This window comes from Monodon monoceros, unplaced genomic scaffold, assembly GCF_005190385.1.
Source record: "Monodon monoceros isolate NGI ecotype Baffin Bay Population unplaced genomic scaffold, NGI_Narwhal_1 Super_Scaffold_2, whole genome shotgun sequence".
Classification (NCBI taxonomy): Eukaryota; Metazoa; Chordata; class Mammalia; order Artiodactyla; family Monodontidae; genus Monodon; species Monodon monoceros.
In genome coordinates, this window is record NW_021703776.1 from 35,055,817 (window position 1) to 35,073,299 (window position 17,483).

The following is a 17,483-nucleotide window of genomic DNA, read 5'->3' on the forward strand; positions in this document are numbered from 1 at the left end:
AAATAGGCCTGCTGATGAAGTTACAACCTCTACTTTGTGGTTGCTCTTTCTGGTGTTTACAAATCACAGGGTCATCCCTCTCTGCTCTAATGGGGCTCAGAGGCAGCTTATGACCATGGTCATGAAGGATACTTTAGGGACTAGGGACTGGCCTAAGGAGAAAGAGGAAGAGTTGATTAATGATGGAGTCGTCAATGTCAGAAGCAGGTGAGGAGAGGGAGATGTAATTCGTCTGGAAAAACACAAAACCATAAGCCTCTGAGGGAGAAAAGTGAAGGAGAACAGACCCGACACAGCTAAAGTCTGGCACCTCACTTGGAAAGGAAGGCAGAATGAAAGAAACAGACCATATACCCTTGGCTTATAGTACAGGTATGGCATAGGCAGAGGTCAATAGGCCTGAGGCAGACATATGAAAATCATATTGCTGTTAATGATAAAGAGGCCTCGAGCGCGCTCTGTAAGATAATAATGAACGTGGAATGCATGGTAATCAATAAGAAAAATTCAATAAATATGTGAGATTAGCATTTTACAACCAGGAGAGGTAAAGCGTGTTTACATTAGAGAAGAACTATGGTTAGATTTGACAAATTAACAGAAGAAATCAGGTAAAATGCTATTGGGCTCATACCCTTGTCTCTTCTTATATGAGAGGGAGGAAAAAGTGAGTAAACTGGAAAAACAAGTCATCGTTAGATAAATGATAGTTTATTCCAAGAGATCCTCAAGAGACCTGGACTGTAAAAAGCAGGAAATGCTTGGGAAAAGAGACAGGTTTTTATTGGCCATTCGAAGGGTATCCTAGATCTGAGGCTGAGCTTGGGGGAGGTATCGTGGGAAAAAACGAGATAAGTTTCAAGTCAGAAAGTTGAAATAGATTTGCTGTTTATTAGCAGAAGACTCAGGCAAATTAAATAAACTTCTGAGCCATAATTTCCTCATTTTAGAAATGGGGCTAACACTGCTTACCATGAGGTTTAAAGATAAGGTACGGAATGCACCTGGCACAGAGGAGGTGTTTAAAAACATTAGTTCCCTTGTTCCCAGGTGAACTGTTCAGTGTGGGAGACTTTGGCTGCATACTTGGGCAGTGGCTATTAGAACTCTCGGGGAAGGCTCTCAGGATTTTCAGAGCAACTGGTCCTTGATTCTGGTTCATGCCTGTCTATTACTCACTCTTTTTTCTATTCCATTAACTTCCCTGGTTTTCTTTTCTAAGAAGACTGGATGGAACAGGGTCTTCAGTTCATCCGCCTCTCCCAGAAATCTCTGGGAGCCGTCTCTGTGTGCCTATGTGTGTGTGTTGGTGTATGTGCGTGTGCACGCACGCCTGTGTGTGTGTTTGTCTGTCTAATATGTAACACCCAGGCCGTAACTTTTAAAATGGTTCTCCTTAAAAAAAAATGTGGAACTGGGCTTCCTGGTGGCGCAGTGGTTGAGAGTCCGCCTGCCGATGCAGGGGACACAGGTTCGTGCCCCGGTCCGGGAAGATCCCGCGTGCCGCGGAGCAGCTGGGCCCGTGAGCCATGGCCGCTGAGCCTGTGCGTCCGGAGCCTGTGGTCCGCAACGGGAGAGGCCACGGCAGTGAGAGGCCCGCGTACCGCAAAAAAAAAAAAAAAAAAGTGGAACTGTTGAGGATCTACTTAAGTAATATCACTTAAAACAGTCCCCTCATTTGCAGGGGGTGGGAAGGGTGCGAGGAGGGGGGCATTTCTCAGGTTAGACACTTCCTACTGTCAGTAAGTAGAGTGAGAGAGGGTTTTAACACCGTAACAACAACCCAAGATAATAAAAGAATTTGTCACTTGTGCAAAGTCCGAAGATTTTCTTTTTGGATCTGGTGGGCAGATTCTCCTGTGTGGTTCCTTCCAACTCAAGTCTCTATTATCTAGCGTAGCATCCAAGGTCACCTTGGAAGGTGGAAAGAGAGGAAGATTGCTACATTCCATTGAGCTAGTTACTGGACCCCACCTAGACAGGCAGGATTTGTAATCTCCCTCAATGCCCAGGAGGAAAATGAAGTGACTAGGCCAAGGCAACATCATCATGCCACAGAATGATTTAGAGAGGTATAGTGAAATATTCCCTCTTTCCCAAAAGCCAGTGGCTCATAGATTAACAATTTACTTCTAAAGACAAAAAATGAAATTTGGAAGATGGAAACTCAATTACATTTTTCACAGCATAGAGTTTCAGTGTAACCAAAATTTCTGGCATAACCATAAAGTATAAACTTGATGAATTACCGAGAGATACAGCTTCAAACAAAACAAAAGTCCTTGTTTAAGAAATCAGTTTTTCACAGAGTACTACAATACAATTAAGATGGTGATAATATAGAATTTAATTTCAAGTTAAGACAATTACATTTAAAAAATAATTCTGTAATTCTTACCTTAAGCTGAGGATAGCCAGAATGGGTGTATATTTTTTAATGCAGTTTTAAGCATGAAAGTAAATATACCAAAGTAATATTTTGTTCAAATTTGCTTGCCTGTGATATTTCCCCTTTCAGTTTCCTGCCCTAAATAGTGCAAACAGTAATACATAAAGATGAAGAGGAAGATGCCTTGTATTTTAATTATATGATCATAAGATTTGAAAGGAAAGTCAGATCTCATCTATTTCTTATTCTCCTCCCCCTTTGAGACTAAATTATATCAGACAAAAATGCGAAGATGATAATCTCTTTGTACCTTTTAACCATTAGAGATTGAGTGATAACAGGTGTTTCAATAAGAATTCCATAACCCTGTGATCTTTAAAAATTGAATAGTTAGCTCATTTAAGGTTTAGTGAATAAAGTAATGTGTAAACAAATGAGCAAATTCCATGATTCTATTAAAGGATACTCTGGTAAATAGCCAATCATATGCTTCTACCCAGAAGGCAGACATTTCACTTACAGAAACAAGTTAAAAAAAGGGGGGATTCCTTCATTCATCCTTCTGCCACTCCTACTGATAAAAACAAACATCTTCCATTCAAAGCAGAACATTTAGCTCTCAGTTAGCAACAGAAAGTACACTTCCCCAGCAACAGGAAAACCCAAAAAGGACATCTATTTTTAAAGATAAAATGTGAAACCCTCAGCATTTTGCTGATTAAGTGAACATGATAAATCTTATCTATCCAAAATAGGTGAATGTCCTATAGATTTCAAGAATAGTGTGATTTTAGGTGCTTTTTATTTGATTATTTGCTTTGTTTTTTATACACCAGAACTCTTCCTGACATTTCTGCTGATTTCTCTGTTCATGGATATTTGCAGACATGGCTGTTCCAAGGTAGGAGGTGTCTCATTTTAAGTGGAAAGGTGGTAATTCAAGGAGTTCATTACTACAAACAGTTCACAGCAGCCTCTGCTTGGTAGCAAGGTTTATGAAAAAGGTGATGATGAATATGCTTGTTGAAGGAAAGTGATAGGAAAACTTGCTATCATAAGTACCACAGTTTTAAAATTGAAAGAAACCTTAGAGAGCATTTGATCTTGAGCCGCAGTGCATTGCCCAATGCTTCAAGCAACAACTGACTGTATTCATGTACACAGTATATTCATGTTAATCTAATTATATGTTTCAAGCTCTTAACTTTACAGAAAAAGACAGTGAAGCTCAAAAAATGATGAATTTCCACTTTCAAGGTTTAATCCTATTTAATAGCAAAGACAGGACCACAATGCAAATCTTCTCAGGCTTCTACTCTTCTCATTCCATGGCCAATATTATGGGGCATGTGTCTAATACCTCTTCCATTCAATTGTATGTACATCTATTACAGTTATTTTTGGTTTTCTTAATTTGTTTTAATTTTTTAAAGGTTTTTTTTTTATGTAGACCATTTTTAAAGTCCTTATTGAATTTGTTACAATATTGCTTCTGTTTTATGTTTTGTTTTTTTGTCCGCGAGGCATGTGGGATCTTAGCTCCCCAACCAGGGATCGAACTCGCACCCCCTGCATTGGAAGTCGAAGTCTTAACCACAGGACCTCCAGGGAAGTGCCTATTACGGTTATTTTTAAATTTAAAAATTTTATTGAAAACAGAAAGATTACCATATATGCAAGGGTGAAGGCAGGTCTCATTAACTTTATGCCAATTAATGTAATATGTAACCATTTAAAAACACTGGTAACTCAGAACAATCTTTTTTTTTTTTACCTTAGTTATTAAGCTAGTAAAGTAGGAAGCAATATAATAGCAGTCTTTGATTTCACCCTTACTCTGTAAAAATGGAACTAGCTGAGGTAAGCCTTAAATAAGTGGATATACTAGGTTCTGTCTGTGAGTACTGATTCCTCTTCTCATTTCCTCCTTTGGCTGAAGGCAGAAACAGAAGGTCAAAGGCCAGTCACTATTCTTATGATTCACAGAAGAAACTGGGGACAGGATCACTGAAAAATTTTAGTTTTTAAAGTTAACTGATTTAATATACTTGAAAACACAATATATACACACATATAATTCTGAAATATATAACTATACAGTGTATATATATACATACATGTATGTATATATTAATTTTTTCATTAAATATTTTCTCTACTACTAGTTGTGCAACTAGGACAAAAAATGTAACTCTCCGGCTTCCCTGGTGGCACAGTGGTTGAGAGTCCACCTGCTGAGGCAGGGGACACGGGTTCATGCCCCGGTCCGGGAAGATCCCACGTGCCGCGGAGTGGCTGGGTCCGTGAGCCATGGCCGCTGAGCCTGCACGTCCAGAGCCTGTGCTCCGCAATGGGAGAGGCCACAACAGTGAGAGGACCGCGTACCGCAAAAAAAAAAAAAAATTTAACTCTCTGAGGCCCAATTTCTTCATTTGTAAAATGGGAATAATAACAGTTCCTATATTCTCGGGTTGTTGTGAAGCACTTAGAACAGAGCCTGGCACATGGTAAGAATTTAATATCAGGTATTATAGAGGATTATATGTCTAATATATCTAATATTATATATGTATATAATATAGATGTATATATATTTATGATATCTCTATATCCAAGTGTGGTTTCTTCTATAAAATCATTAGTTGTTTGGGTCTGTGCATAAAAATGTAAAAGTAATCTCACTATGCGTTTTTCTTTATGTTTTAGGGCTGTGAAACTATTCTGTATGATGTGACATTATGCGTTTGTCAGAAATCAGCACAAAGAGTGAAACTTAAGGTATGCGAATTTAAAAATTCAAATTATTTAGGAGGTTGGGGGAATCTCAAGAAAGAAAGTAGACTGCAACAAGAGAATCTAACTATATCACCAATATAAGAAATGACCTCACTGAAGAGGGTGGGAGGAAAGGTACTGAACTAAGCAACTTTGGAAATGACTGAAGTTTGTAAGACTAAAGATAAAAGAAACTGCACCTAGAGACTGTACTCTAATTGATTTCACAAGGGGTTATGGGCTAACAATTCTGATACAGCTATACATGCATACTGGAATTGAACAAGTAAATAAATGGATGGCTGATAGTAGGAATCAGGTTTCTCACTGCTGGAGTGAAAATTTACAGATAAGTCAAGGAAGGAGGCTAGAATGATCCTTCTGGTAATGCGTTAGAGTTGTAGACATCACTATGAATTTGTGTTTAGTTTAATATAGGTACAGATGGTTCCATACAGAAATATATATAGATAGGTGTATATATATAGGTTAGTGTACATGCATATATTTCCTTGTTTTCTTAACTGCAAGGGCTGAAAAGAAAGGGCACCACCAGTAGCAAAGAACACATCTAGCTTTTAGATGTGTTCCTAGTTTCTAGAAACCAAGAACAGATCTTGATTTCTAATATCATTCTCCAGTAAAGGAACCAAAGTTCCTTAGAGAAACGGCTGATTCTAGGACAGAGGTATGACAAGCCTGAAGTATCTTGTAGTATGAGAAATTAAGGAAGTACTCAAAAACAAAAACAAAAAACCATCCCACATTGATGGGATTATATTAAAAGGACATAGGACAACTGAAAGACCTCCCAGTGGCCAAAGCTGAGGCAATTTGAACAACCAAATAAAATAGTATTGGGTTTAACTCAAAGTATAAAATAAATATCTACGAGTACATACGCATATAAAGAAATGATTGAATCAATAAAAAATGGAGAAGAGACAAGTCACCTATGCAAAATAATTTGAAATAATTTATGTAGATCTATACTCAAAGAGGAGGAGGTGACTGAGGTCAGCTTCAAGATCTTGTTGATAGCATGTATCCTTGATAGGTGATCCTGGGAATGTTACTAAACTCACGTCCTGGAGGGTAATAAGATCTACTGTGATGGTCTTTTTCAATTGTTCAATATATGCGAAATGCTTCCCACAGCACCTGGCCCATATATTGAAAAATAGTATTCAAAATTGAGAATTAACTGTTTGAAAAGTGCTGATTTTTATGGTGTATAAATACTTGTTTTAAAAACTATTGACTGGGGCTGTCAGTGATCTAGTAAAATCTCTGAAATACACTACAGACTCTACATATTTGTAATATGGTCCTTTCTATTGAGATCTTGGTACCATTGTGGACTTGTGAATATTATTATTTTATGGCTGCATCTGCTGTTAGCAAAACTTCACCTTATTACTGCTTCTCTCTTAGTCTTGAGTTGCCTCAGTATTTCCTCAAAAAATACTGTGTAAGAAAAAAGCACCTGTGGAGCTATTTGAAGCTAGACTTCAGAACACTCTTTTTTTTTTATAAATGGAATCATGCATCACATGTGAACTTCTATGTCTGGCTTCCTTTACTTAGCATCGGGTTTTCACAGGTCACCGTGAGTTGGAGATATTTTTAAATTTATTTATTTATGGCTGTGTTGGGTCTTCGTTTCTGTGCAAGGGCTTTCTCTAGTTGTGGCAAGCGGAGGCCACTCTTCATCGTGGTGCGCGGGCCTCTCACTATCGCGGCCTCTCTTGTTGCGGAGCACAGGCTCCAGACGCGCAGGCTCAGCAATTGTGGCTCACGGGCCCAGTTGCTCCACAGCATGTGGGATCTTCCCAGACCAGGGCTCGAACCTGTGTCCCCTGCATTGGCAGGCAGATTCTCAACCACCGCACCACCAGGGAAGCCCCAGAACACTCTTAAATGCCTTGAAATTTCTGCTTTACTGTTGTCATACTAAAGCTGTAAGAATCAGGATATCCTGCTGCTGTCTGTTCTTAGAATGTGTCTTCTCTGTTGCCAATGCATTATTTTAATACTGATTCACTGGCTGTGATATTGGACCTTGTTAATGAATGTATGGTACTATTTAATGCTCAGTATGGGTGGTAGGTGACACTGATGACATTGCATTATGAAGAAACTGGAGTTAATAATATGGTTTAAGAAACCAAAAGATTAAATGTGACAACTGTTTGATAGATGCAATTTGCTTGGGAGATTGATGCTATACTTTTACAGTTTCTCAAAAAGGATTATAGTCAACATGTGACAACCTGAATATGTAGATGAATTTTTTTTCTTTGCTTTAAAATTAAAAAATTAGGCAAATTGGATATTCGGAATTGTTGCTCGGAGGTTTGGAAATCACTGGCAGTGGCCTGTTTAAAAGCATCACACACTTGATTTTTGCCTCTGACCTCTTTTTGTCATCCTTTCCTGTGTTAGACTGGACACTGCTTGTTGAGGAATCAAACCTTTTGCAATAACAACCACAGATGTATCCTTATCATGTGTTTCTTAAGATGGATGGTTTTGTTTTGTTTCAAATTTCTGATTAATAGCCAAAGAAGGTGGCATCTCAGGTCAGCCTGTCCCAGGTTTCCTCTGTAACAACTGATAGGATGTTTTTAAGACCACGTGGTATGAAACTGTAATCTGTGCCAAATTAGATGCTTACTCTTTTTTTTTGAAGCTAGCTGCTTCTATAAGCATTCTCTTTCCCAACTTCCATAAATCTCTGAAATGACATACCTTATTTACTTTGTTGCTTCCCTTGCTAGCAAATTAACTTTGACTCATGCCAATGTATATATACATAAGAAAGCTTTTCTTTTTTTTTTTTTTTTTTGGGGTACGTGGGTCTCTCACTGTTGTGGCCTCTCCCGTTGCGGAGCACAGGCTCCGGACGCGCAGGCTCAGCGGCCATGGCTCACGGGCCCAGCCGCTCCGCGGCATGTGGGATCTTCCCGGACCGGGGCACCGTGTCCCCTGCATCGGCAGGGGGACTCTCAACCACTGCGCCACCACGGAAGCCCAAGAAAGCTTTTCTTCTAAACATATTTTATCTTTATTATCCCCCCATCCCATTATCACCATTGAAAATATCAGCAGTAATATAAGCTTAAGGGAAAGGCTCAGCTTACTATTCTGTCATAAACTTCTCTCTGGCATTCTAGTGACAGTAAAAGTAATTCCCCCATTAATTGCAAGATAAGAACACACAATGGTCAATTGAAAAAAAAAATTCTTTCAACACAAAGGATTTTGTTTTCATTTTTAATTAGGCCTTTTCCTTGGGAGTCTTTTAGGAGGACACTGGGGGAGGGGCAACATTTTAAAAGGATGGTCAGAATAGGCTTCCTTGAAAAAGGTGGTATTTGAGCAAAGATGGAACAGAAGTGAGAGATCTAGCCATGCAGGTACCTGGTGGAAAGATCCTTCCAGATAAATATTCAGCGCAAAGGCCCCAGTGCTAGAGGATGCCTTGCTGTTATAGGAGCAGTGCTTAGCAGAAATGAGGTCAGAGAGGTGGATGTGGGGTGGGACTGGGGAGGCTAGATAACATAAGGTTTTTTAGGTCACAGAAAGAACTCTGGCTGAGAAAACTTGGAGCTAATGATTTTGGCTTGCTCCTAGGTCTACGGACAAACTTCTAAATGTTAAAAGCATAGCCATGTCATATTACAGGTTGGTACAAACCTCAAGTTGTGCCTACACTTAATTTATCACCTTTAAAATAAGTGAAAATGCCTTCCTTCTGGAATGGGAAAAACATGTGAAAAGAAAATTAAATACTCAGGCCAGACACCTAAATTACAGTTTTAATTTACTAGTTGGTATCTTAAATATTAATGAGCCTCCTCTGTTTTCTTATTTATAGGTTGGAACAGTTATCTTTTTCCAGGTTCCTTGTTGTCTCTAGTATCTCTTTGTTTCCTTAATATCTTAGGCCAGAGAGTATTTTCCAATCTTATTTTCTATTCATGGCTATTCTGTCAATCCCTGTAACACATTTTATTCTGTTACAGAGGTCAGAATTTTGCTGGCCCAGTAATATGAAAATTATGTATTAGATGTAGATTAAAACAACAGCAAAATTACTTTGCCTCACTTAGTTGAATTGAGTAAAATCAGGATTTATCTTGAATTTCTACCTGGCTACCTAAATGAATCATTCTCTTTCCTTGATAAGGACACAACAGAGGTAACACAAAGTTTCTAATGCCTTAATGTTTTGAGAATATAAGAGTAATGTATTAGGTAAATTTCATTTTACACAACAGTACTATTGTTAAGGGAAGGGGGGACTCAGGTTAAGGGGAAGGAACTTCTTTCCCAAATGCCTCTGTAACCCCTTAAAAGAGGTGTATGGATTCTGCGTGTCAAATTTGAAAATTTACTTGTCAATTTCCTTGGAAACTGGTTTCTAACATACAACAGGGTAACTCACTTTGACAGCAGGTTCAGGTAAATTACTTTCATTACAATTCAGGTAGAAGTGACTGCCTTCAGTTTCACACACTGTAACTCGCCTAGTGGCAGGTTCAGAACGGTGTCAGTAACGGGCTTCTATGCACCCTGCGTTCCAGAGTTCTGTCCCATTTAAGTTAGGACTATTGACAATGACACGTGCTGAAATTTGTTCACCATGATACACACACACACACACAAACACAGACGCACACACTGTATCAAGAAGCCAGTGAAGTTGTACAGACCGCAGTTAAAGAGTAAAATTGGCTTTACATTTTTTAGAGGTCTCTTAGGAAGAGCAAAACCAAGCCCTCATTGTTATACAGGTGCTGGCCAAACACCGAATCAGCGACACTCTGCTACGACCGGGGTAAAGCTGATATGCCTGTATCACTTCTACTACCTGTCGCGCACCCCAGAAGAGAACTCGCTGAGGACTGGTAAGGACAAAGGAAAGTTTCTGTCAAAGTTCAGAAGGAAAGAGGGGCTGAGGAGGGAGCACTTTCAGCTCATATTTAAGCGCCAGACAGTGGAGAAAGCCGAACATCCCCCTCCTGCCCTTGGGTCGCCGCGGGGCCGGAGATATGCTAGAGGGAAGTTTTTCTAGTGGACATCTGCCGCCTTGTCCCCGAGACGCGCGAGGTCCGCAGCGCCATCTATGGAAGCCTCGGCCTCTGCCCGTCTCGCTGTACCCCAGGGCCGACCGACCCCGGCGTGCGGCGGAGGATCAGCGGCCGCCGCGGACGCGCGCGCGGACTCCCGGGCCGGCATCGCGCTGGGGCCTCTTTGCCCTCCCAGCGGTCCCAAGTCGGCCTCTGAGCCCTGCCCCAGGGCCCTTTCAGCTGGCGCCGATTGGGTCTCCGGCCACCCGCCTCCACTTCCCCTCGCGCCGGCGCTATGGCGACGGTCACGAGACGCCGGCTGCCCCTGCGCCCGCCAATGGGAGCGCACGTCGCGGGGAGACGCGAACGTCGCTCTTCCAAGATGGCGGCGCGTCCGTCGAGAGCTGCCGGGCCGGGGGGAAGCCAGCGAAGCCGAGTAAAGCCACCGCCCGGGAGAGGACTGAAGGAGCTGTTGCCGCCGTTGGCGGCGGCTCAGGCAGTTTTCGCTGCTGTTACGGCTGTTGCCATGCGGCGAGGCTAGGGAGGAGCTCCCTTCCCCGGGGTGTAATAATGTTAACAGAGGTAAGCGGCGACGGCGGCCAGTGTTTACCTGTGAAATGGGGAAGGGGCCGGCGCCTGCCGGTCGGATAACATTATTTCCGCCGCCTGCGGGCTCGACCCTTGGTAGCGGGCCCCGGGGCCCGAGCAGAGCGGGGATCCTACAAGTGCCCCCTGAAGAGGAGCTGTGCTGACTCAACAGTCCCGCCACCTCCGGCTGCCTGTGCCTCTTCTTTCGCAGTTGCCACTTGCTCGTCGCCCCTGGCACTGGTCTCCCTCCTGCTGTCGCTGCCTCCTAACTCGCCGCTCCCTTCGTGGCGTCCCCTTACACGCTGGTCTGTGGCAGTGTCGGTCTCTCCGCGTTGCTGCTGGTTCCTGTTCCCCTACGCTTTTCCCGAGGTCTCTCCGCGGGTCCCTGGCCTCCAGGGCCCTCCACCTCCAAGCTCGGTCAGCATCCTGGGTTTGTCACTCGGCCAAACCGGTTTGTTTCCCACCCCCTACCTTGACTGCTTCGTGAAGAGGACCTCTTTTTCTCAGGGGGATACTTAGATAGCCCAGTTACATCACCTCCCTCTCCCACACCGTCACCTTTAGCTTAAATCGTAGGAATCTGAAAGTTGAGTTTAGCATCTATCCTCTTGATTTGCTTAAGACTTCCTTGGTACTCTCAGTGGAACAGTTTTTTCCCTTGATTCTGAAATGGAAGTAGGGCAACTATGACTAGCCAATCAATTTCCCTTTTCTAGTGCTTGATGACCATTGCAAAAAGCAGACGTTTTGAAGAAGTAGAGTTTGCCTTTACTAGCAGTACTTTAAGGGGAAGAACGAAATTGTTGTAAGTAGGTACTTGACCTAAGTTAACAGTTATGTACTGTGGTATATGTTAGTGTGGGTGTCATTGAAGATAAATCCTGAAGCTTGTGGATTTGAGGAAATATCTTAGAAGCTATACTCACTTTAAGGCCTGTGAAGCTTCCAATGTCAGCTGTCACGGACTAGTTTGGGCATCTTTGTGGGCTGAACTAAGGATAGCAAACAATTTTAATGGGCAATGAGAAGTATTCTTACTTGGGCTAACGAGACATAAAAATGTTTGTAGATGAGTGGCTTTTGTCGTGTGAAAATGTGATAATAAAGGACTTGCCTTTCCAGCCTTATTAACTCTGAGGAACTTCATACTTTGGTATTTGTACTTAATAATCTGCACACAGCCTGGTGTAGGAGGGCCTGGTAAATACTTATTGGTTGATTTTTAACTCATGAACTACTTATTTCTAGTAGTTTGTAGTTCACTTTATATTTCTGAATTCTACAGATTATTTTTTTCATTCCCGTAGTTAATTTTATTCCCATGGTTAATTTTATTCACAGAGATTATGGTATATCATAAGCTCTGTTGTCATTAGCAGTATTAGGTTAAAAAAAAAGGCAAGTAGCAGAAGTTCTATTTTTACCTTTAGTGTGATATTTTGTTGGGAATAATTAGCCTTATAATAAATTTTCAGTGATGTTGCTAATGTACAGTATTTTATGAGATAATCTTTTGGTTAAATTTGGCTTAGGTTAGCAGCCTTTGAAGAGTTGTACTGCTTTCACATGAACTCAGTGCTTGCTAGTAAAATGAGAGTCTTGATTTGGAAAGGCTGAACTTTCTAAGCTTCTGTATTTTATTTTATTTTATTTTTTGGCTGTGCCACGTGGCTTGCGGGATGTCAATTCCCTGACCAGGGATTGAACCCGGGCCACGGCAGTGAAAGCCGTGGAATCCTAACCGCTAGGCCACCAGGGAACTCCCTGAAGCTTCTGTATTTTAAAATAATTTTATCTTTCAGTGAAATATTTTAAACAGTAAGTCAGTGATAGTAGTTAGATGTGCTTTATTGCTCTGTGTGTGTGTGCGCGCGTGTGTGCACGTGTGCGCAGCTTTTAAGTGGAAGAGCCGGGATTCCAACCTGGGCAGTCTCTGCTGAGTTTATCGTTAACCACTACACTGGATTACCTCTCCAAAGTAAGGCCCACATTAAGTGGTACTTGGACCTCATCTGTGGTTGTGAGTAGTCATTTTATAGATGAGAAAACTGAAGCCCAGAGACTTATCCAAGGCCAAACAATTATTAGAAGCAAAGGTAAAACTAGAATCCCATCTCCTGACTCTCAGTATAGAACTCTGACCATTTTCCTCTCTATGAATAGTTTTCGGCTCTCTTGAGAGATTTTATTTTATTTATTTATTTTAATTTATATTTTATTTATTTATTTTTGGCTGCATTGGGTCTTCGTTGCTGCGCGCAGGCTTTCTCTAGTTGCGGAGAGTGGGGGCTACTCTTTGTTGCGGTGCGCAGGCTTCTCATTGTGGCTTCTGTTGCGGAGCACGGGCTCTAGAGTGCAGGCTCAGTAGTTGTGGCACATGGGCTCAGTAGTTGTGGTTTGCGAGCTCTAGAGCGCAGGCTCAGTAGTTGCGGCGCACGGGCTTAGTTGCTCTGTGGCATGTGGGATCTTCCTGGACCAGGGCTTGAACCCGTGGCCCCTTGCTTTGGCAGGCGATTCTTAACCACTGCGCCACCAGGGAAGCCCCACCCACTCTTTTTTTTAAATAGGAGTGAACTTCCACATATCAGACTTAGGGTATAGGATGCTTACCTCAGAACTTGTTTCAATTAATCTGAATTTTCACAACATTCAAATATAATGAAATATTTATTAGTGAATTTTCATTACACACACTTTAAAAAGCTACTGGGGTTATTATTTCTGAGCATGTATTATTACAGAGAACTAAAGTTAATAGAAGATGTAGGAAAATATGCTGAATTTGCACCACTACTGTGGCATACTCTAGAGATTGTGCATAAAAACCAGTTACCAGCCTGTTGACACTTGTGCTTTTAAAAATAGTGAATAAAAATCGTACTTATTTAAACTTAGTAGTTGTTTGGGTTGTGTGTAAATGTGGAGCATTAGTAAATGTTACATAAAAATTGTAGTTGTGCTAAGTTATTTCCATCTAGATTTATTGATTTTTTAATATATTAACACTCATTCTTGATTTTGTGGTTAACAAATATGGTACAGATGGGTAAGGCATAAACTGCTGCACTTTTAGAGGTCCCAGGATAATAATTAAGGGAGTACAATTTTGTAGTTCAAATAAGTTTGGAAGATTTGCCTAACGGAACTTAAAAAGGACTTCTTATAGCTTTTGATAGGTGATTTGCTGTCAAAGAATGTGTTAGAACTTGTGTCAGATTGCTTAGAGACTGTGATGGTTAATTTTATGTGTCAACTTGATTGGCCTTGGGGTGCCACATTAAACATTATTTCTGGGTACCACCGTGATGGTGCAGCTGGATGAGGATGAGATTAGGATTTGAATTGGTGGACTTGTTAAAGTAGATTGCTCTCCCCAGTGTGGGTGGGCACCATCCAATCTCTTGAGGGCCTGAGTAGAACAATAGGAAGAAAGAATTTTCCCTTTTTTCTGCATCACTGTTTGAGCTGGGACATTTCATTTCATCTTCTCCTGCCCTTGGACTGGGATTTATACCATCAGATCCCCAGATTCTCAGGCCTTTGGATTGAATTACACCACTGGCTTTCCTGGCTCTCCAGCTTGCAGACAGCAGATGGTGGGACTTCTCAGCTTCCATAATCTTGTGAGCCAGTCCCTCATAATAAATCTCCTTAAAAAAATTTCCTATTGGTTCTGTTTCTCTGGATAACCCTGACGAATACAGATACTTACAGAGTTTCTTGTATTTCACTTTGGGAAATCCTGAGATGTGATGAGTTGTGCATTAAGGGAGAGTCTTTGGACTTTCAGAGCTCTTTTTAAAGACACACACACACACTCTTGCCCATAGTAAGTGCTTAAGAAAAAATTATGACTTGATTTTGTTGGTTAATACATTAGTTAAGAGAAATACTCTTGGGGTGGGTTACTCCTTAAATGACATGAGCTATTTCTTTAATTATTAGTTAATGACATTATAAAGGCTACTAACCAGAACAAGAAGCATAGGCCCATTGCTATTCAAAGGATGTTAAGAGGTGGGAAAGAGATTTTATAAGGGAAGTAGAAGGACATTACTGTCTAGAATGAGGCTGGCTTGCCAGTCTACATCTTTTGACAAGCCAAGTTGAGTATTGCCAACCATTTCTCAAGAATTCTAAAGGGCCTTTGTTTTATTTTCCCCCCACTGATTCCAGACTTTCAGAGAGCTTATAAATAAACTATATTTGTTTAGTATTTATTTTCATTATATTTCCTTATTCTAGCACGCATATACCGTTTTTTCATCACTTCTGATTATCAACTAGCTAGCTGGTTGACAGAATTGCAAACAAAAGCAAATGTGTGATTTTTTAGTTAAACTCTACAACTTTATATTAGATAAATGTAGGTCTTCCATTTGGCATTTCAGAATATTAAAATAGAGGTTTTAGATTTCCATAACCATCCTTGGGAGTCCTAGGTAGGGAGATACTAGTGTTCAGATGGATTGTTCCAAAGTTTGTTGACCAGTGTTTCATAGAAATTGATAAAAGTTTCTTAACTAGTCCACTGTGTTTAAAAGTTTTGCCTTAATTGCTACAAGTTTTTAAAATTACTTTTATTTGTTTGAGGAAATACGGAATTAAAGTACAGATGTTTGTAGTTTTAAAGGTACAAGGCATTGGTTTGTGAATCATAAGGCCACTGCAAAGTGTATGGGTTTACATTTCTGTGTGTAGTAACTACCAGCACATGTATACACTTTTACAGATTATAAAGGGTGCTTTATCTCTTAATTTAATCACGTTGTTAGATGTGCTCATGCTTATGTTTAGTGTCATTTCTAGTTTAACTGTGGAATAAAGAGTATTGTCTAGAGTAAAGAGAGAAAAAAAGGGGTATGCGAGGATGTTTGAAGTAGATCGTTTTAGGTGGATCAGGTAAGCTCTGTTAGCTGAGTAATAATGGAAAAGGAGGGAGCATGAGCTTCTGGAAGAGGAAGAAAACAGGTTCTATCATCGTTAAGAGTTTCCAATGCTGGCTACTCACTAATTAGCCATTTGGTGGCAAAACTAAGTGACTTTATGGCATTCCTGAGTGAGGTTCTCAGGGTATGGTTTTTTAAATTGTGTTTTGAAATTCTGCGGTTTCACAGACCATCAAGTGCTCCCTCAGTTGATGGAACTCTAACACTGACTTTCTGAGTCGAGTTTAATTTTCATATTACAATGCCTTATATATTTGTGAGGAGAGGGAACTTTGAATTAAAGCAAGTGGACAGCTCTGTTTTATCATGTTAAAAAATGGTTGAAACTTGAGTAATAGGTTGAAGTCATGGTGATGCATACTTTGTCTGTCAGCTACCACAATAGTGAGGTTACACGAATATGACCTATATGTTAGGCATTTCTAAGGATGAGTCTTAACTTCACCACTTATTTATGATGTGACATTGGGGAAGTTGTTTGAACTTTCTGACCCCTAGTTTCCTTCTTTGTGAAATTGGCATAATAATAGCACCTTCCTAGCTACTCTCACATTGTTATGAAGATCAAATAAAATGATAGAGAGTAAAATTCTTTGTAAACTGTCAATCATTATACAAATATTAGTGGTTAATACATCAGTTTTGTTCTCTATATGTCTTGCACTAATATGAATTCAGGTTCTAGGCTCCATAGCTTTATGGCTCACTAGCTTCTCAGTGGATCCCAGGAGAAAGAGGGTGTCCCCTGGCCATTGGTGCAGTTACAGAGAGGCAGGGACTAGATTAAAAGAAGGGAAAGGAAAAAAAATAGACTGAGAGCATGTCTTGCCGAGTAATAATAAGGATAGCTTCTTGTGTGGTTGGTAAATTGATTCCAGAGAATTTCTGAAAGGGCAGTTTCAAAAAATATTTTGCAAAAGGTTACTTATTTGAGGGTTAGTAGTCATTTGTGTATACACAGTGTGAAATATTCGTGGGAAAAGAAATCCTTTATTTTTAATCAACCCTGGTAAATTATTAAAATCCTGGTAGATTCTTAAGAAATAAATTAATAAGTTCTTAATTCTTAATTGTTTAATACAATTTTTATAAGGCTTTGGTTGTAACTTGTACTAATGGAGATTAATTTTTGTGGATCACTTTGTTCACCAAACATAAATACCCCTACTCTGTGGTAGGCACATGCTAAGTTCTGGTGCTGCAGTTGTGTCTGACCTGAAACCTGCCCTCAGAAAATTCACTATCAGAGCTAACTGGTGCCACTTTGGCCATCATTCAGCTGAAGCTTTGAGGTCTTTTGTCAGAATAAAACAAATTACGTAATTAAAAGGTGAAAAATTAAGAGGAATAAAAGGTTGGAGAATGTAATTAAAAGGTAATTACTTGCATTTGCTTTAGTTAACTCCAGGTAAAACTACCAGTTTGGATGACATGGCTGCTCTAAAATGAGCTGCTTCTTACAACTGAAGAGTCAGCCCATTTCTACTGTCTCTGTTCGCTCCAAGCTAATTCACAGTGAGAAGTGGAAAAAAACCCACAAGAGAACAGAGGAGCAAAAAAAAAAAAAAAAAAAGTGAATTTGTCTTTTGTTTTGTTTTTATGAAAAGACTCTTTATATCTCCTTAAGAGGTCTACCAGATTTTACTGAAAGACGTAGCTGAATTCCATTACCTTGGTAAAAGTAGTACTTGGTCCCTACCCCGTATG

The 17,483-nt window shown here is 40.4% G+C and overlaps 1 protein-coding gene across 1 annotated transcript in view; it reads left to right on the forward strand.

Moving 5' to 3' along the window:
- The first annotated feature begins 10,601 nt into the window (after nucleotides 1-10,601).
- The window catches only part of SNX13 (sorting nexin 13), a 138,649-nt gene continuing 131,767 nt past the window's right edge, over nucleotides 10,602-17,483 (forward strand). The window contains exon 1 of the mRNA XM_029233260.1: nucleotides 10,602-10,821. Coding sequence (XP_029089093.1) covers nucleotides 10,810-10,821 — 12 coding nt within the window. The 5' untranslated portion in view covers nucleotides 10,602-10,809. The remainder of the gene's footprint in view (nucleotides 10,822-17,483) is intronic.